General features: G+C 39.2%; 1 protein-coding gene across 5 annotated transcripts in view; it reads right to left on the bottom strand.

Annotated features, from left to right (window-relative positions):
• The window catches only part of KLHL32 (kelch like family member 32), a 129,352-nt gene that overhangs the window by 10,386 nt on the left and 97,548 nt on the right, over nucleotides 1-21,418 (bottom strand). For all 5 annotated transcript variants that reach the window (XM_055811050.1, XM_055811053.1, XM_055811052.1 and 2 more), the window contains one exon: nucleotides 6,389-7,115. In XM_055811050.1, the coding sequence (XP_055667025.1) occupies nucleotides 6,389-7,115 (727 nt within the window). The remainder of the gene's footprint in view (nucleotides 1-6,388; nucleotides 7,116-21,418) is intronic.

The raw sequence follows: 21,418 nt of genomic DNA, 5'->3' as shown, positions 1-21,418 counted from the left end.
TTTTTCCCCTGCAATATTGCTCATCTGTGGTGTTTTATCATTACATTCCCTTCACATACTGCTCTTCACTTTTAGATTAATCTGCCAAAATGAGATGCTAAGGATTTGCATACAGATTTGACTACACAAAAATAGATCCGGAATTAATAACAGTCTCTATATGTTTTAATTTCTTCTAGACTGGAGTACCCTTGCCTCCAGCAGTATTCCTGGCTTTGAAAGTCATCAAGCTGATTTGTCTGCTCTTAGGTTATGATGCCACATGCTGCTACACTGTCCCCTGCAATCAAAGTGCTCGCAGAGATAGATTCCATGCCTTCCCCTAACAAGTATATTTTATAGATTGGCAGTTTTGATCTCCCCTCCCCAGGGGGATAATCTGCATCTTAACAGGTTTCTATAGATACATCTGTCATTAAATATGCCATCTTATATCTGCATCAATTTTCAAACTCAAGTTCCTCCTAACTTTGAAGTGCTACAGCAAAAGTTTAAAATTTTCTGCCAAAATTCAAATTTAACAAGTCTGTAATGTCCTCTTGAACTAATTTTAAAACAATTCCAGGCAGCTGGGAAAGGGCAAAAGAGCAGCAATATGTCTCTTAAAAAACGGGAAAAGGAAAAGAAAAAAGTTTAAATGGTACTAAAAATAACACATATTTTCCCAGAAAAAAAGGTATAATTCCAAGATCATTTCTTAAACTTCTCTGCAGTGATTTCTATCAGGACAGAAGGGGAATGGCAGGGAGGCATTGTAACAAAATGTAAAAAGAAGTATTTAAAAATACAAACCATGCTATTAGATTTGATGTCAAACAATAGCAGCTAAAGGGGTAGTAACCCATCAGTTACAGAAAGAGGATAAAATGTCTGGCTGGGTAAGTGACAGAAAATTTACAGTTTGGTCAGCACTTGCTGGGGTTTACGAACAGTGATGATTGCACCACTTCGACATGAGCAGCTTGCTTTGAGGACTAGAGTTTCTGGGAGGCAAGGAGCTCCCTCAAGACAAGCCTGTGTCTTTCTTGCTTGTACAGACACGAGAAGACACTCATGAAAAGCCCAGCATCCAACCCCTGGGCTTACAACGTTTTTACGCTACCAGTCACTGTTTCGCACTGCCTCCTTGCAGGCTGTAAGCCTTGCTTTTTAAGCCCTCCAGGACCCCTATTTCCCAACTCACGGGTGCCCCTCTACATGGGGAAGTTGCTGGAGGATTCCAAGACCCACCTTGTCCAGCTCTTCCCTACAGATGGAAAATATTTTGGGTTGTTACAATCCCCTAAACAGTTCCACAAAGTGCACTGAAAAACACCTTCAGTAAAGACACTTCCAAAAAGAGAAGGGTGGGAGGCAGTAGATTCAACAGCATTTTCCCAATCAAAAATTTATAATCCGTATTTATAACATGTCCTAGTAAGACCCCTGTATGACTTATAAAATCTAATCCAATACAAATGCCCCAGAAAATCTCACAACTCTTTCCAAAGTCCCCAAGTGCTAGGCTGCACGCACGAATCCCAGTTCACCGGGAGACGTGTAAAACTACATGTTGGCAAAGAGCTCCCGGGTGTATTGCTTCCAGCAAACCCAGGGAATATATAGAAACTCATGACATGCACCCCAAGGTGCTCTGCTATTTTAAAATAGAAATCTCTTCTCTCTTATGTGTCTGTGTGCTAAACACAAGACAATCCTTCCTCAACATGCAAGCCTACTGCCTTGTACTTCAGCCAGCCCAGAAAGGACAGGTGAGCTGCAGCATGTTCTTCCACCCTAACAAGTCCCCTGGAAGACACCACCAGCAGCTCTAATTAACACTGTTCCATCCCGGATGCTGTCTAGCTGCAAACAAGAGGGCCACAAGCCCTAGTTCGTTTGCACTTTGGTTTTGGTTTGTGGGTTTTTTTAAATCATTAAAGCCTGATGTTTACATTCAATCCAAGTAGAATCAATGGCATGCTTGATGAATCAACCTGATGCTAGAATCAATCAACCCATGCTTGAAAGGTGTGAGATCCCTTACCTTTATTAAAATATAATAATAAATAATAATAATAATACACTGTTCCATATACAAACTAAGTCTGGACCACTGAGGCAATTTTTATGTACTTGCTGGTCTCCTGTTTCTGCTAATTTCTGTGCCAGCCACACTGCAAAACTTGATTGGGTTAGATACCATAAATTCCTATTTATTCCAGATCTATTTTTCATAAAATAATTTTAAAGGTATTTACTGACAAAAAAAAATTTCTTCTCCTCACAACTGCATACTGATAATAAGGCAATACTTTTCAACCCAAACCACCTGCAAACTCAGAATAATTCTCCATGATACAGGTTCTCGATCGTTTCCTTGGACAAAATCTCCATTAAGGAAAAAATAAGAATAAAAAAAGAACCTTGAATTTTGAAGAGAAAGCTGTTAAATACAAAGCAACTGAATGGGGTTGGCTTGTTTACCCCAAGTTGAGTTTCCATGTGCATGTCAAGATGTGATTTTAGCTGACACAGGTAAGGTCAGCAACTCAGACCTCTGGGAAACAACAGCACAATACCTCGCTTTAGAGAAGACTTTTCATGTGCTAATCTCTTGAGCACTTGAGGCAGAGGGGAAGCCTCCTAATCCCCAGCTGCAGGTGCAGCAACGGCCCAGAACTGAACTGCCTTGGTAGAGGTTCCCTGCCCTCTCTGTCCCCAGGGGCACTACACCTGTAAGGGAGGAGGAAGGTTAAGGTGCAGAGAAAAGCAGGTGTCCAGATTTGCATGTGCAGGGCAACAGGCATAGGTCAAGTTCTCAGTCTTATGGAAAATGTTTCCCTGCTCTCATAAGGAATGATTGTTTGTAATGTTGAATTCCAAAGGGTCTGGTGCATCTTGTTTCTCTTTCACTCAAATACTTCACTTTTCAAGCATGTGGCATGCAATTCATTTGTGAAATGGGTCATGGTGTCAGATGTTAACTGGGGCCTGTGAGATTCATTTTTCTACAAAATTTCCAAACCATCTGCCCAATGCTGTACTGTCAATACAGAGAACTTATTTTAATGAGTTCTCATCTATTTTTTAAGATAATAAAATAAAATGAGAGCTGTGAAAAAATAAAAAAAAATGAGAAAAAATAATGACACAAACATAAAAATATGTTCTACAATATATGGAGCTCAGAAAACTTGACAGCTGAACCCACTTGTGCTGACCAGAGGGTCCGACTAGTTCCAGAGTGCAGAAGGCTCCCTCTGAGCCTTCTGGCAGGTTAAAAACTTCAAAGAGGTGGTGGCATCTTAAGAGTCCCTCTGTCACCTGAAACACCAGCCATCTATCTCTTATTGCCAGTGTGAGCTTATACTTGTACAGCATTTTGTTTAGCACATTTCCTTTCCCTGCTGCCTTCGCCATGATTTTATGCTCTATTCCATCTCATATTTGTCCCAAAGGAGCAGCAAAGTAAAGCTGAAAATTAATCCAAATAATAATAATAGAAACCCCTTAAGTCCAGGCAGCTTTTGATTAGCAAAGCCTTTGGAAGACAAGGGGCTGTAGCAGAGGCACTGATGCTTTGACTATAGAGTAAGTACACAGTCAGTGTTTGGGTCATGTTTTGATTACTATGTTCACAAATACAAAGGCTAGAAACTTGTATTATCCCAATTTAATTTGTCCACTTACTGAAAAATTGGGCACATTTTCATGGTTACCTTGCCAGCTGGTAGTAGCACTGACTTTGACAGCTCTAGCTGATGACACTTATTTCCCAGAAAAAGCAGCAGGAATACAGTTCAGAAACATCCCTAACTCAGACTAAAATTTTTAATTACTTCATTTTAGGCCACATACTTCAAAATTAGGTTCCCTCCTGCATTACTGATGACTTTATGCTAACACCTTACATTTGATGATGAACGGTGGATTTTTTTCAGCAGTGACTACCGATAGTTTTGGAACAACAAAACATCTCTCTCTACTATTCCCCTGCCCCTGAATATACATGTAGAGTGAGCTACGTTCTGGCCCTAAGCAATTAATTAATAATAGAAAGTTAGCTACACATTGCATCTCCATCTATTTTTATTTTTAAAATAACTCTATTCAATATACAGAAACTAGTTTTCAATCTGAGTACATAATTCAGATTGATACCCTACTGAAGTATTGCATAGTACGCTGTCATACCTCATAATAACCTGTCAGAATCCAGCACCTCAAAACTGCTAAGCATTTTCTCAAAAAATATATAAAATACAAAAAAAAAAAAGCCCAAAACATTGCTCCTTACTGTGACTTTACAACAGAAATTACGTTGGTAGCATTTTCAAATATAAATGGAACAATACTGATGAAGTATTTTTTGTTGTTTTGCCCAGTTTTGAAGAGTTTATCTAATAGGCTTCCACTTACCTCTGCCCCTGATTCTACAGCTGTATTAGAAGCATATCCATGAAAACAATATCACACTGTTTCATAAAATAAATGCAGATAGTATTTAAATACACAGGCAGGCAGGCATTTCACTTCTGTAACTAAGCACATTAATTGAAATTTTCCCTTTCCTAGCATATCTGGAAAGATTAGTCCCACATTTGACTTAAAAATCCCTACCAAACACTTCCTTGGCTTGGGTTTTTTTTTTTTTTGTTGTTTGTTTGGTTGATTGGTTTGTTTTGTTTGGTTTTTTGGGGGGTTTTTTTGGTTGGTTTTTTTCAGAAAAATATGAAATTAAGAAAACATAAATATTACTTTTTTCGTGTACTGGAGCGAGGGCCACACACTAGTGGATGTCTCTAATGCTTTTCAATGATTTCATAGTAAAATGCTTAACAATTTCCTAAAAAGCCCTGTTTTTCACAGAGACTGAAAAATGTAAAACACAGGAGGGAAAAAAAAATAATATCGAGACACAGCAGTAGTAGCATCCATGTATTTGAACTGCCCATCACATACACACATCCCCCTCCACAGATAAAATAGGTAAGGTAGTGAATAAACAGGGTAATGCTCTGAACTGGTACCCAGCTGGTACCATAAAGCAGAAACCCTCTTTCTCTCTGTATGTGGGTCTCAAAGCCCACCGAGTGCATACTTCAGGGTTAGCACACAGCACAAACTCTACAAGACTCCTTCAATGCCAGTTTCTGAAGAATGTGACTCAAAGCATCTGCCAGCGATCTTGGCAATTTTCTATGTTCCATCATGCTTTTAATTTCAAAGTCATCATTCATTGTTTTAGCATATATGTATAAAAATAGATACCCGTCCTGCTACCTCCCCCACCAATGCTTGGGAATCCATCCCCATAAGGCACTTACTTATTCCACATGGGCAGAAAGGTACATCTGTAAGTTGCTCCGCTAACTTAAAAGACATACTTTCAGAAGCACAGCGAAGGCCTAAGTAGCTAACTTAATCTTTTGTTCATATACCATTTTTTCACCAGAGGCATCCCAGACCATATTAAAATCCCCAGAGGGTATCTACAGTGAAGATGTCAATCACTGAACATTTTCCTCAAGGACTAGCCCCATTTACTCATTAACTTCCTTGATAAATATTACAACTTTATCACCTTCCATGACACACTTCTTAGTAAAATGTGGATGTTTTTCTGTCAAATCTTCTGTAGACAGCATTGACTTTATTCCAAAATAACCAATACCAGAAAAGTCACTATAAAGACTGACGACACAATGTCCTCAACTCCCATCAACATGCACATGTAAATTAAAAAGTATATCAGACTGCGTTGCAAGTGATATGTTAGTTTAAGATTACAAGGCCTTTCATCTACCTGTTCCATAAAGCTATGATTACACCTAGGCAGCCCTGTGCACTCATTATGGCCGGTCAGAGCCCTACATGATTTCTAATAAAGGTCATCTTGGCCTGTTACAACATCCTGAAGAGCAGGTGGGAGCAATTAATAGATCTGCCTTCAAGCCCTGGATTGACACAAGCCAACAAGGACTTAATTCTCCATTTCATAAGCAGGAATAAATGCAGTGGTACCAGACTATACCGCAGAAACTGGGTCTTGGTTTTTTGTTGTTTAGGAAGCACCCAGAATTTGTCATCGGAAATTTGTCCAAAAGTGCATTACCATTCCGATTCACTGTGAGGTATGAATGGCGACTGGAGGTAGCTCATATGATATACACAGCTTTGAAACACAGAGAGATATTTACCAGACAAAAAATATTGTATAGGTACGTTATGCTCCTATACTTCTAATCTAAGACTTGATTGTATGCTTCTAGGTTTAAATTCTTTGAAATATCCATCTCCTAAGACAAAAGTTGTTAAGACATATAAACTAAAGATTTATTACTTTCATTCAAGACAGTATTTTGGTAGTTTGTTAGTACCTCAAACCGTGTGAAACATTTTCTACCTGATATCCAAAGAAGACCATCCACCACATATCCTGCATGGCATGAGAGCGATCGATCAAAGGACTGTACAAAGGTCCACTTGTTCTTCTTGGGGCAATAGCGTTCCACTGTAGGTAACACTTGACGCAATTCATTTCTGCCCCCTACGGCATAGAGGTATTCATCCACTGCTCCCAGCACGAAGTGTTCCCGACAGTTCTTCATTGGAGCTATCTCAGCCCAAGAGTTAGTGCGGGGGTCATATCGACAGGCAGTTCTCACCGCACAAGTGCGCCCTGTAGAGTGCTCTGCCTCTCCACCAGCTACAAAAAGAAAGTCTCCCATGACAGCAACACAGTGGTGGCTTCTCCCTACAGGCATAGGCGCTAGCTCGCTCCAGTTTGCGATCCCTGCGATATGAACGTTCTCTTGATCTACCGGATTGAAGTACCGCAATTCCTTCACTTTGCAGATTTCACGTTTTTTCCCACCAATTATGTAAAGAGTGTCTGACTGGAAGCGTGGTTTTGTCCTTCTGGTTTGCCAAACTGGCTGTGCATAGACGCTCTGGTGGTAAGCCAAGGCCTCATTAATAAGTGCTGTTGCAGTTTCACTAGCTTGCACAAGAGGATGAGAAAGAGCTACAGTGTGCAGTGTATCCACATCCATAAGGCCAAAGCGGACATACTGGAGAAGTTCATCCATGTACTGGTAGTGGCAGTTATGTTCCAACCACCTCACAGCCAGCTAAAAGTGGGGGGAGCGGGGTGGGGAGGGAGGAAAGGAGAAACAAGACACCAATTACTTGTGTACAATTCTTGTTAAAATTTGGTCTTTTGAAAACTGCTTGCATTCCAGGAGCAGCTATACACTTGCCTCAGTAGTAATATTTATCAATATAAAAAGCAATTATGAAAGCATATGAGTCAGCATAAAAGCCACCTACTAAAACTCTACCTATAATGTACATAAGAGCATTGTATTGTACCACTCCCCCTAAATAATTTCCTAAGCATTGCTGGATTGCAATACTGCTACGCAATACTCTCACTGTGCAAACCGTTAGCGATGTAGGAGACCGCATTATCCCAGAATCAAGCAGCTGAAGCAATACTATAAATGCAGGGCCTATGGGATCACTGGAGACCATGGGTATATTAGAAAGAAAAGTAGGATTATGGTTAGATGATTAGAAAGAAAAGCTCTTTCTCCCCCCATCTTTCATTCTGTTTATGACAAAATATTGAAGGAATGTAACAAAATACATATTGAATCCTTCAGTATTCTTGTTCCTTCTCCATTTATTTCATTCATAAAGTGGAGAGAAGTGTAAAGGGACCAGAAATTAAGCCGGAGAAGAGGCTCTGCTGGTTTGGGACTGACAGAAAGCAGCAGCAAGGAAGACTCTGAAACTGTCCAGGAATTGTACCAGAGATCAACAGCCAAGATTAAACACAACCTTTAAATTACATACAGAATCCAACCAGGTCTAAAAAGAGGCTTGGAAGGGCCTAAACCATTTCAAGGACTGTAGTATAAGATATTCTTTAAAATCTCCAGTGATTAAGATAGCCAATCTTTCCTCAGGAAAACCATTTCCATGCTCAATTATCCTCTCAGAGAGATTTTCCTTTCACCTATGCAGGAGCTCTAAACCCTTCAACTCATTGCCCCATTTTCCACCTGTGGGTTTATATTCCAGAGCTCTGGAACTCCCAGAGCAACCCTTTGAAATTCATCCATCCTACAGAATGAGCAACAGTTTACTACTTTCCTTTTCTCCTCTGCCTTCGATGCATTTTAACGTGTGTTGCAGTTTCCTCTTCACTGAATCGAAAAGTCTCTCAGTCCGTCTTGGGTCACATTTTCTACACCTCTGGTGTGTGGCTCACAGTTCTCTGTTATTGAAAGGAAATGCTCCTCTTTCTTAATGATTGCTTCTGAAAACTGGATATAATCTTCCTCTTAAGGCTGTAGTAGTAGCAAATAGGAAGGATCTCTTTGTAACAATCTATGCCATTCTTGTTTGTACATCACGAGACTGTCACTGCGCTACAACATCACTGATTCATGTTTAAGCTTATGGCTGAGTACTATACCCACTTCTTTTTTCTGCAGAACCTCCACAAAGTGCCGTGCTTTCTCTGTCATTACTGAACTCTACTATTCACTTCAGGCCACTGCTCCAATCTGTCAAGATCATTCTCAATCCTAATTATATTTTTGAAAGTGCTTGAAGACCATTCCCCCTTTCTGATTGTACAAAAACATAAACCCCATATTATTCTTTCATCCAAGTTATTAACAAAGACATTGACTAGTTCTGGATGAGGACAGACTCCTCTACTTGATATTTCATTTCATTCTGACAAAGAACTCATGGAGCAGAAGTTTGTAACTAGGTGTGCAATAATAACAGTTTCAGCTAAAACTGCCGCGTACTGCTCATGGAAATGTCACATGAAGGAGCTGAAAACAAAGGCTCCTGTTACTCATGGCTTTCATATACACAGAAGTATATAAAATTTATTGCTGCTTCTGTATTCTGCCCAAGAGGGAAGATGACAAAACAAAATCACCTTCTCGTTAAGATTAATTTGAAACACTTTCTCCACCGTGCTATTCAACCACTGTTGAACAAAGAATCAATGAAGGGCATCAAAAATTGCAACAGTGGTCCAGTCAGTTAAATGCTGTATTGAGTTTCAAAATATGCATCAGCTACATGTATTCAGAATGGTTACTAAAAATGGCTTTAATTAAATATATTTGAAAGTGTTTATGGACTAGAAATCATTGAGCATTATATCCACATGTTCTAAATCCACCAACTCTGTCAGGTGTCACCTACTGAGTAGTTTTAGGCAACTCCCTACTTCATGTCTTAGGCCATGTGAATCATTCCTCAAAGCCTTCAGAGGCACTTAGCTCTCCTCATTGACTAGACACTTGAAACTGAAGTCAAATTTAGGCCATCTTCATCATGATGAACATACCAAATGCATTCATGCCAACTGAATGACATATGGGTTGCTGTATTAAAAGAGAAGAACTCACAAAACGTGCTTAAAAATTTATCTGTCATCACTTGCATCCAACAGATTTGTTTCTTTTGCTTATAGTTCATGCCCTCACTCACATAAAAAATGGCATCGTGGAGGTATCACCTGTGCCATAACAACAGACACTACAAGACTCTTAAAAGACATGCACTAACATAAACCAGGTCTTCGTAACCACAAGGCTTTTAAAGGAAGTTTAACATTAATGCCTCCTAAGATCTTAGAACTTCATCCTTCCTCTTTCCTCTATCATCCTTCCTCCCTCCCCCCAATAAATACTATATAAATACACAAGCAACACTACATAAATTCATACCATTCAAAGACACAGTATCTGCATTCATCTGTGCATATGGGACGCATGGCAATCTGCAGCAGAAGGGATGGGCATCCCCATTACAATACATTTTCTCCACTGCATGAAGTTTGGCAAAAACAACTTGGTTCATGCTGAGTTAGGTCAGTACTGAGACTATTCCTGGAGCTGTAAAAAAAGGTTTCACTTAAACCAATATTGCTTAACATTTCTCTAAAATCGCAGAATTTCTGATCCACAGCAGCAGTGGTGCAGTGATACAAAGATTCTGCTGGCACTCACAGGAGATGTACAATCTAGTCCTGGTCTTGAACCAAGAAATTTCTCCACCCTTTCCTACACTATTTCATCCCTGTTCATCTGTCCTGCATCTTTATTTATGATAACTTTTTTACCTTTCCAAATTAAATATATTGCAATTTCATTAGGATCCTATACATTCTGCACCTAAAGGTATCTTTGGTCTACACTACCTTCTGACAAGCAACTGCAACAGCAACAGGGAGGGTAAGGTAAATCCCAGGCTGTCGTTTGTGCAGGTTGCTGCTCTTACCAGACTCCACATCTGAGGTCACTTTGCAGTGGAGTACTGCATTTTACTACATTCATTTAGAAAGCAGGGCTAAGAACCCTGCACATCATTATGACCTGGATGGTCTGTAGGCACCTGATAAACAGCAGAGAAACTCTACTGGGTCTTAGGGAGGCAACAAAGGTCTGGGAATCACAACGGGTACAGAAGCTCCTGTCCAAATCAACTCATGCTACTCTTTAACATATGTTTGGCTACAGTATTCCATGTGACCCACACCTTACCTGCGGCACTCCAAGGCAGAGAAAAAGCCGTAAGAGCTAAAAGCTGTAATGTTTTTATCTCCTTGTCTTGCTATTGATAACAATGACTGCTACTCAATTTTAAATACCATAAATTAATTTTGGGACAATTCTTTAAAATAACTGCCAGGAATTTAAGCTACAAATGTAGATATTTCTATGTATATTCATAGAATACAGGACCTAAATTGTGACACAAGGCTACGGAACAGGTCATATGGTTTAGGTCACTCACAAACTCAGCCTTAAGACTACCACACTTGTTATGCAGCACACATTGTTATGGTGGTCTCTAGCAGAACCTAGTGTCTCACACTATGTAGGCATGGAAGAAAGTAGAATTATCGCTGTGGGTGAACAGATATTCTAGTCACTGGATGGTCTGGCAGCTATTGGAAAGCTGGAGAAGTTCAGAAGAATGAAAATTAAGTTCCCAAACAAGTTTTTTGCTTTTAGTAGAAATAGTTACTGATGGACTGTAATACAATTCTACATTTCCTTCAGTGTAGAGGTGGCAAATAAAACTCTCATGAACATATGGCAGAAGTGCCATCCATAGAATTGTATCAGCAAGCACCTGTATATTTATCAATACAAGTTCTACCACCTTTACTCAGTTTTTGTTTAATTCAGACTCAGAAACTTGGTGCCTACAAAGAAACTCCAAAATTCACCCCATCTATACACTAATTAGAGTGACTAATTTTTAGCCTCTTTGGCAGCAGTGACTAGCAACTATAATCAGTATTAGCAAAATAAACTCAAAGTCATTATACACTTTATGACACCGAAAGGAAAGACATTCAGACCTCTGCAAGGAGATACCAATAGCACTTGACATTACAACTGTGTTTAAAACGCAAACAAGTAAGCAAGGCGGGGGGTGGGGGGTGAAGACAGAGACACCATACACAATTTTGAGGTTTAAAATATTTGTATTGCTGCTAAATAATTAAAAAAATAAGTAAAGACTCCTACTCCTAGTGCCATTATAGGCAAATTCTGTTTAAACTGCTAGAAGCTTCTTTTCTATTAATTTTAATGTATGAATATGTGAGAAAAGGAAGCTAAAGCCTAGTGCCTATATCAACTTTAATAAATAATATATTTTGCCATATTCATCTTCTAAACTAAGTAAATGACAAAAGTAGACCCTCAGAAGGACAGGATTTTCAAACCAGATTAATTCCCTTATTCTAAAACCTTAACCCAAAGGATTTTTCTTCTCCAAGGTTACACTACTTGATTTAGCAATGGAGTACCTTCTCAAAACAGAAGAAAACAGACGGAAAAATGTAACATGTCACAGTTGGAGCATACATCGAAGCAGATCTGTATATTGGATTGTGATTTCACTGCATTTCCAGCAGCTGCTTCTGCTTCCAGCATGGTGCTTCAACAGTCCAATTCACACAGCCTCAGAGTGCGGTCCTTCCCTCCCTGCCGTTAATGGTGTATGTGCCACACACATACCACAGCCGCAGAGGACACAGAGGCAGTGGAGGTTAAAGCTGAATTAAGAGTTTCCCTCCTGCAGCAGGCAACCCTGCAATAAATAGTTACCTGGTCTTTTGGGCTGCCAGCTATCCCAGGAAGCGAGAGAGCCCGGCGCGCCTGTGCCTTGCCTGTTCAGCATCCCCCCGCGGCCCTTTGCACGCCACTGTGCTGGGAAACATGCCAGACCTTCACTTGACATCACAGTAAGTTTTCTAACCGGAAAAGCCAAGCTACTTTATGAGTGAAAAAAGCTTGAGACGCTCATTAGACCCAGGTTCACTTAGAAACTACTTTAAGTCACAAAGTCAGTGTAAGGGAAAGTTTATGTCCGCTGCTCTGGAAGGGAAAATGCGCCTCCAAGCCTGGGCTGTGTGGGAGGCAGGGCCAAGGGAACTCCATTAAAGTCATCTTGGTGTGCTCTTTAGTTGATGTATTCATGTTGTAGCTGTGTGGACTGCAAAGGAATTAGGCTAATTTATACCATCTAATGTCTCTAATAACTGAGATGAAGCCAAAAAGTGACAGTAGTGGAAAAAAATGAGGGTTTTGAAGTTGGTTTTGGTTGTTTTGTTGGGATTTTTTTTTTTTTTTTTTTTTGGCGGGGGGGAGCAAAAAACAAATAAAAGGAAACAAATTCTATACAGTTTCAAAACAACGAATTCACACTGTCTTATTAAAACAAATGGAAATCTTAAATACAATAACAGAGTGAGCATTCTCATTTTAGGAGAAAGGACAATTTTAAATATGGGAACAAAAGTGGAGAGGGAAGTATTTACCTGGACTGAGATCAGATATATTCAACACAAATTATCCAATTTCTGCATGACAATCTGATGATGATATATACCTGGGAAAGAGAAAGAACCACAAACCTCTTCTTTCAACACAAATCTCATCTGAGCAGTCTTTCTGTTGCTTAACATAAGCAAAAAATTTTCAGTCAGAAAAAAAAATCAAATTAATACCTTTGTATCATTAGCATATTGGGCAGTGCTATAGATCTGCTCCTATTGATCAATAACCAGAAAGAGTCACAAAAGCAACACAGTTACTACAGCAATCACTCTAAGACACCAAGGTAACTTCAAAAAGCAAAACTTACACTTTACTAGTTCAGTGTTTGAGAACACTAAGAACATATATTTTGGCTTTAGACTTGCACATGATTTGGCCTTTCATTGGATTTTATCTAACTCAGCAAGCCCCAGGTGTTCCAGACTGGAACCTCTTCCCTCAAAGCCACTGTCTATCTCACTTGGCTATTGTCAGCACCACCATGGCTCTTCAAATCTCAAGTCTAGGAGCGGAATCTATGGATAAACCAGGACATTTACTACAGCTCTGAAACAAAGTCCACTGAAGGCTATGGAGAAACTTCCACCTTTTTTCAATGAACAGGGATTTCCAAAGGGCCTGAATTTGGACCTTTAAAGGGTCTTTGTCCTCTCTCTCCAGAGACTATAAAGGACAAAACCGAGAGGGTTTAGGATATTCATTTAACCATTTTAAGTAAAGTCACCTAAATTGGTCTGCACCACCCATTTGAGAATAAAAACATATGGGTGAAGAATTGTTGCTGGGAAAAAACCCAAAACACACATAACACAATTTTTCAAAGCCATGAGTTACACAGGAATATTTTCAGAAGATAGTCGTAACCACACAGCACAGCCTCCAGACTCTCTTTGCAATTCTATCAATCAGGTACTACCTTACAGCTGTGGGCAGCATTGAAAATGAGTGGCTCAAGCCTAAATGCAGGACAGCCTTAAAGACAGAAATCTTTTTCTTTTTATTTTGAATTTAAAACATGCATAAAAATAAGACTGTAAGGAGCTGCATGTAGAACAATCAAAATTATGAGGTATTTGCATTTCTTTTGCACCTTAAGCCAAACAACTACAAAATTATGCATAGGATTCTCTCAGTCTGAACACAGTAAATATTAATAATCTCTGAATCAGCAGTCAAATGCCTTTTGCCCCTGAACTCTGAAGAGAGACTTTCCAACTCAAAAAGTTGTAGTACAGTGACTGAGACCATATTTACAAGGCATCAAGCTGAGGCATATACGTGTAGCCTGTGAAAATAAGGCTGTGCCATCCCCCCACCCTCTTTACACAGGGACATTTTAAAATTACCTGTTTGTCAGTTTTACAAATGTGTGTCTACGTCAGCAGCCCCCTGTGTGGCGCTGCGTTAGCAAGAAGGCATGCTTTCATTTGCACGTTCTGATTTTACAATCAGAATTAAAACATTTGCTCTGTTCAGGGTGAGTTGGTAAACAGGGATTTTAAATTTTTTTTTTTTTTTTTTATAATGTGAAAAATGAAAGAAAAATGTTCCTCTAGATGTATTATGCCTTTGGGCTCCATTTGAGGGAAGGCAAAAAAGACAGAGAAAGCTACTGTGAAGGTCACAGAGTGAAAGAACTTCCTCAGGGCACAGAATAAATTAAATCCCAAGGAAAAAATAAAATGTGATTTCCAGAGTGTGAGGCACAAACTCAAAATGACAATGATTGACAGCCAAACTATATCCGTGCAATATCGAAGACTGCACGTTCTCATTTACCTCAGTGTAGCCAGCAAGCGCCCATTAAACATCCGTCTGATGCCCAAATTAACCTTCTTGGCAAACTGAAAGAGGCACAAACTATCATAATCAACCTTTCATTATCACAGCAGCCTCTAGTTAAAGGGTCAGAATAATTGTGCCATCAGAGCCCTGATTGTTTTCAATCAACAGACGACTGGAGTGACAGCTCAGTGATGGAGTAGTTTGATGAAACCGCACCAGGCCTAATCAGAGCAGATGAAAGGAAGGCATGATTGGTGCAAATGAACAGTCGTGCCTCTCTTTTTCATTTACAATCTGAAATTACTCTTAAATTTACAGGGTTTTTTCTCCCTTATGAGTACCTCTGAAAGAATGTTTGACTTATTATGAGTTCTGACAGTGCAGAGTTATAAAACACAGGTAGGGTTTTCAGCCCAGGCTTTAAGTGGGTATTCAGCATAATTTTAACAAATTCACTCTTGAAAAGCACAAAATGACTAAAGACTTCCAGTGACCTAACCTTTCAGTGCCGTTTGATTAGCAGAACAATTTATCATGGCTCACATTCTTCATGATAAGAGAAGATTAAAAAAATGGGCAAGGATGTCTTGCAAATGTTTTCTTTTAGCCAATATATTTATTGTGTTATTGCTCTCCTGCTCTCTCTCACACACACATGCATACAAAAGAAAAAAACATTAAAGAACACTGCATTAATAACCCTTTCCCTCTTAGAATAAATAATAGAATCCAAGCAAGGGACTGTTTGGAGATGAAACCAGAGACCAATTATAATGCCACTGACAGCATCAATATTTAGCTTTCTGGTGGGTTGGGTTGTTCAGTCCCATACTCTAAAGGATGGGAAATTAATCGATCCCAGTAGGTGTTTCTTACCTTATTCATAGGCACAGAATCAGAGTGCCTCACAAGTTAATATTAAGAAGAAAAAAAAAAAAAAAAAAGAAAAAAAAATGGAGACTGCTTAGACAAAATTTGGAAAGAATGAAAGATTCAAGTTTCTTGTACTGCCTCAGCTGCAGTTCACTTCCCCTGACAGCTTCGTCCAGCTCCAGCCAGTGGCTTCCCAGCCTCACAATGGCGCTCTAAGCAAGGTGCGCTAAACCAAAGGACGTCTTTGTACCTCTGAAGGAAGTGTTTCAAGTGACGAGTGGTAAATCTGTGATCTTGGTCATCATAAGGTGTTCTCTAGTTTGTCAAGCATCAAAAAATGCACATCAGTGTTCAAGTCAGCACACCAAAACAAAAATAACAGCTTAGAAGCAAAATTTAATATTTACCTGAAGGGGGAGCGGATAGGGAAGATTGATCCAAACACCAAAGGCTTTCAAAAAAATTTTTCCTGTACCTTTTCCTCACACTACAGAATGGAAGTTTTAATTCCTTGAAAGTTTGGGGCTGTAAGCAGAACATTAATCTAAATGGAGAACACGTAAATTCCCTCAGCTGAAGAAGCTGTGCGCAGGCTTGCACATCCTTGCTGACACAGAGGATACCATTTTCACTTCTTCCTGTTTAATTTACTGAAGTCTACCGTTGATGTAAGTTGGTTGAAAGGACCAGACTCTCTGACGCTTTTTCTTTGTATAGGGAGGAAAGTCTTACTACCCTCAGGTAGCATGAAGCCTCCAAGCCTCCAATTAAGGAAGATCTATTAGCTTTAAGTCCACTATAAAAGAAGCATAACAAAAGTTGCCCAGTCTGCCAGTGATTTGGCAAGTACTTCCCTCCAGTGCTTCCACCCAGTTAACAGCTGAGTTTCACTGTTCCTCCTGTTTCAAATATTACAACACCCAACCTTTTCCAAGTATAAAGACACCGTTCAAATTATATACATATGGATTTAGTCAACTCTTGGGAATCACCCCAAACCATTCCTAATGTGCCAATGAAGAAAGGAAGTAAAAGTTTAGGAAGATGCCGCCTTGTGCTTTGTCGGATGGAGCACAAAGAAGGCTCAGGAGCAAACATGCTACTCTCTACACAGCTAGCAAAGTCTTACATTCACATTTCCCCACCACAAGAATCACACCACATATTCAAAGATGCTGTCATTCTGCTATTTGTCCCCAACTCCTACCCAGCCATTCCCACACCAGTGCTAGACTCCTGCTTCAGCTCTGTCACTGGCTTTGTGTGAGAGGGGGACCCTGAAGTGCATTCCCAAACTGGAGTGTGAGAGCACAGCTGGCAGGAAAGACAAAATATGTGTCTCTGCAGACCCAGCCATAATCACTGCCACCCAGTCACAGACCCACAGCTTCCCAGATGGACAGAGTCTGGAGGACTGAGGGATCGGACAGTAGGCTCAGGCAATAGCAAGGGAAGCCAAATATACATGAGTTATGAGTTGAGGAAACACATGGCCCAAAAGGAAGACTGAAGAACCCCAAGGTTTATTAGATTTGGAAAGTGAAAGCACTTGTTGGTGTATGTCCCTCTGACTTCTCAATCTCTGCAAGAGCTGTGGGTCTGGCTAGAGTACTCTTCGGGAAGCTCTTGATGGGCTAAACAAGAAGTGCTAGGGGTTCTGCTGGTTGAGATCTACGTGATGTCAAGATGACAACCTTCAACCTTCAGACCATCAGCCCTGCAGTCTGTAGCCACTTTCCAAGAGGCAGAAGTTTGATTTTGATCTTTCAGCACTGAATAACACGCACAAGCAGAGTTGTTGGCTAAAGTCTGTCTAGCAGTATGAATAATGCGTTTCATGACATTATACTTCTGCTTAAAGTAGAAGTAGATAATGCAGCTGTATTAATAGCAAACGTTTATCAAAATTAATGACATTAAAATGAATCACAGTGTATTAAAAATACTTCTTAATTTTTCTTAAGCATTGATCTATCTTCTTAAAACATTTAAGCTGTAAGGTATCAATCACCAGTTGCCCAATTTCCTCACAAGGCCGCTAGAAAAAAAATATTGTCCTGCACAGTCTTCAAAAAGTATAAGGGAGACATATTTCTTAGTCATAATTAAACAGCTCAGTAGCAATTTTAACAGTTGTATTTCCATCTCAGAAATTTTTAATAAATGTTACTGCACAACACCCTTGTGAGGAAGGGAGGAATTCTCCTTCCCAAAGACAAACACTCCACCAAGACAATACAGTTCCATTCTCAGTCCAGTGCTTTACCACAAGCTTCCTTCCTGCCTGGTGCTACATAATAATACTGGCCTTCCCAAAAGGGACATTATTTTATCAAAAATGTTGTAAGAGAGACAGCATTAGCTTCATTTTTTATGTATGTTTCTTACGAAACAGGGAATAAAATGTCTAGTTTTATAACAAGTTAAGAATAGAATGTATGTGTTTCAAAACTGTATTCACGTCTTTTACACATTTCATCCAATGCATTTATTTTACCATTTCCTATATTGACTGGAAATAAGACTAGACAGAAGCCTACCTAGAAAACATTGACTAACCTCAAAAAAAATATTCCAGCTTTTTAGACTTGCAATAAAATAACTATGATAAAAAATCAGCTTTACAAAAGGCTAGCTGAGTTAAATTAATATATGACATTATATATTCATAATTTTATATAGCATATATAATATATATAATAAGGCATCATATTAAAAGCCAAGAGTTGCTATAATGGAAAAACTAAACTTTTCATCTACTCAAGCTCAACGTGAAGTAAGGTAGGGACAGAAGGTAAACTCTCAGCTGTTGTAAATTATCACAGCTCATGGAAGCTTGCCATTTTACACCTTCTGGGGAATCTGAACTTCAAAATTATATAGCACTTTCCTTCCAAGTATCTCAAAGCAATTTATAAGCAGTAAAACTCGGGCTTCTCTGAGCGAAGTGTACATTTCAACCGTTTTCCTAACATGGGAACTAAGAGAAGGAAAAATTAAGTGATATGGCAGAAGACAGCTGACATATAATCAAAATCTTCTGTCCCCTCAAGCTGTCCACAACTGAGTCTCTTTACTCCACTACCAAAATCTCCTGTGGAGATATTTGTGCTCCATGCCACTGAGCAAAACCTGGTGAGATGCAGGTATCTGAAACTGAGGAAAAAACAGATCACTAAATATCATCTGATGAAAGTATCTGAGGCATTTTTGCAGCTGAAGAGTACATCTCACAGAGGCAAGAAATCACTGCATTTTTTCTTAACCGTCTTGAGACAGCAAAGACAAAACTATCCCAGTGTGCTTCAAGAGAAGCGTGTTCTTGTGCGATCAAGTCCTCAAACTAGACTTGTTTCCTTTACAGTCTTTTAGACCTTCTCTACAAATGTGCTTCTTGAACCAAACCCATTCTTCTGCCGTGATGGAACGAACAAACAAGACCCAGTGCAACTCCTAGCAACGACACTCCATATGTACAATTGTGCGCTTAAAACCTGTACGAGCTAGTGTGCAGTCCCTATTGCAACAGACTTTACAGCCATCCCCCTACTGACACACACTCTATTTTGCTGTGCACTGCAATGACTGTCACACCTGGGAGTGTACACAAATAAAACAAATGAGCTGGGACTGATCACACTGGAAAGGCTTTACTTACTCCTGCAATCAAAGTAAATTTTGTTTTAACAAGATTATCAGAGTGTGGAGGGTGAAAATCCATTCAGAGCAAGCAAAGCCCAAAATATGGCACCTGGAGATAGAACCTTGCTCTTCTCCTTTCAAAAAGGTCCAGCCACAGAAAGTTAGAAACAACAAGCAAGCCCCTCCACCACAAACATTCCTAAAATGTAGCTTCATAGGTTACTAAAACTTACAGAGCTAACAGATCTGCATCTCTAAAAACCGGATTAAATGGCAAGAAGCTCTGAGGTAACGACTTCTTGCCATCCATTTTCTAACTCATCACAAAAATACTCAAGTTTGGACCCTCAATCATTTGTTGTGATGGTAAAATCAACATTGCTAGATGCTTCACCTCTGTCTGATAAGTTTTTCTGAAGTTGCAATGAACAGAAGCTTATCTCTTCATAAACACAGCTGTCTAACTAGGCCCTTAACTGTGATTTGATTTCAGTTTAAGGAGATCACAGTTTACAATAGGATTTCTCTTCTCAGAGTGAGAACAGAGCACATGGGAGGAAGACCAAGAGGATCTCCCCAGCAGCCATCACTTCAAAATCTAGAATTTGTCATTTTTATTTTTAGAGGAAACATTGAGGCTGACATCAAACACACTGAAACTTTGCAGAGCTGCATTCAGCATTAAAATTAGTTGCCGTTATGTAATTATAAGTGGAAATTACAATCTTCCAATGTCTGATACACTGTTTTTATTGCTATTCCTCTCTTGTTATTTTACCCCCTGAAATATATTTTAGAAGTATAGTGGATGTCTATGGAGACAGGCAACTACAAGCTTTCATCAGTAAAAATTGTTAGAAAATGAAATAGGCACAAAATCGACAAAATTCTTAAGAATGCAATTCAGCTCTGTGAAAATTAGTCTAAATGATTCTTGAATGTAGAAAAATTCCTATTCCTTTCTTCCTTATTGTTAGGGTATAATTTTCTATGGATTTAATAGGCAAATCCAACAAATCACATAAAATGTGTCATCTTCTATAATAATCTTGACAATAGCTATACAGGACTTGTATGTCATTAATATCTTAGGTCACACACAAAAATGTACATCAAAATACATATTCTCCTTGGTTGGTTTATATATATGTATGCTCTCAACATGCCATGTTACTACAAAATCGCCAAGGTCAATTTTTCCAAGTGAAATCACCAGGTGGTTTTATTATTTTTTTAAACGAGTGCTATCAGCAGCACCTTCATAAGAACTTTGTTTCTGGTTTGTTCTGCTTTAGTATCTTAATGAACCAACTAAACCCTCTGACAAGAACAGTGTCAGCTTACCATTCAAAACTATCAAAATAGACAAAAGCTATCTGAGCGTCCCCTACTTTCTCCCAGTCACTTCACCCCTGCAGTCATCAAATGTTAGCCACTGAAGTCCACATTATGCATTAGTAAACCTGAATCAACTCTGAAGCACTGCTGGAACCTCATTTTAACACAGACGACCCCACTAATACTAACTGTGGGAACATTTAGGCCTTTTCCTGTCAGTAGGCAATTCACTTCTCCTTTCTCAAATCCCAGGAAGACTCAGAAGCCAGCATGACAACAACAAAGCCACATATGTATTGTAAGAGTTGGTATTTCTTTTGACTGATTTTTCACAAAGGGATATTTTTCTCCCATTGCTTTTTTAAATACAAAAAACCCCAAGCAAGTACACTAGCAGAAGCTCACTTGGCTTTTTTGAGAACAGCTTCCCTTTTAATAAAATCACATCTTCTTAATGATGTCAATTCTATTGACTTTGATTTAATCTCCACATGATGGGCTTCAGATTAATGCCAAACTCATTATTTCTAAGTTATGAGCTAATTTTTCAAAATCAACTAATTGTTGTAAGAATGTTATTTCTTTTAAATAGTGACTTAAACACAGCCACATTTGTAAACACATTTCAGATCCCAAATGTACCTCATGAATTGGCAATGTCAGAGCTTCCCTACTACAAGATTAAAACAAACATGAATTTATTATTTAAACTGACTAAATCACATCTGAATCTAACTGAAACAACTGCAATTGCTAAAAGGTGAGCCTTATAAAACTCAGATATGGTTTCACATGAACATAGGCTCCACCCTAAAGGAAAGTTTAGTTTGAAAGCTTTTCAGCACAGATTCTCACTTCAGAAACTGCGATCTTTCGATCTGCCATTACGACCCCACATAGACCTC

Source organism: Falco peregrinus, chromosome 7 (genome assembly GCF_023634155.1).
Source record: "Falco peregrinus isolate bFalPer1 chromosome 7, bFalPer1.pri, whole genome shotgun sequence".
NCBI classification, from domain to species: Eukaryota; Metazoa; Chordata; class Aves; order Falconiformes; family Falconidae; genus Falco; species Falco peregrinus.
This window is presented reverse-complemented; position numbering and strand designations above follow the sequence as displayed.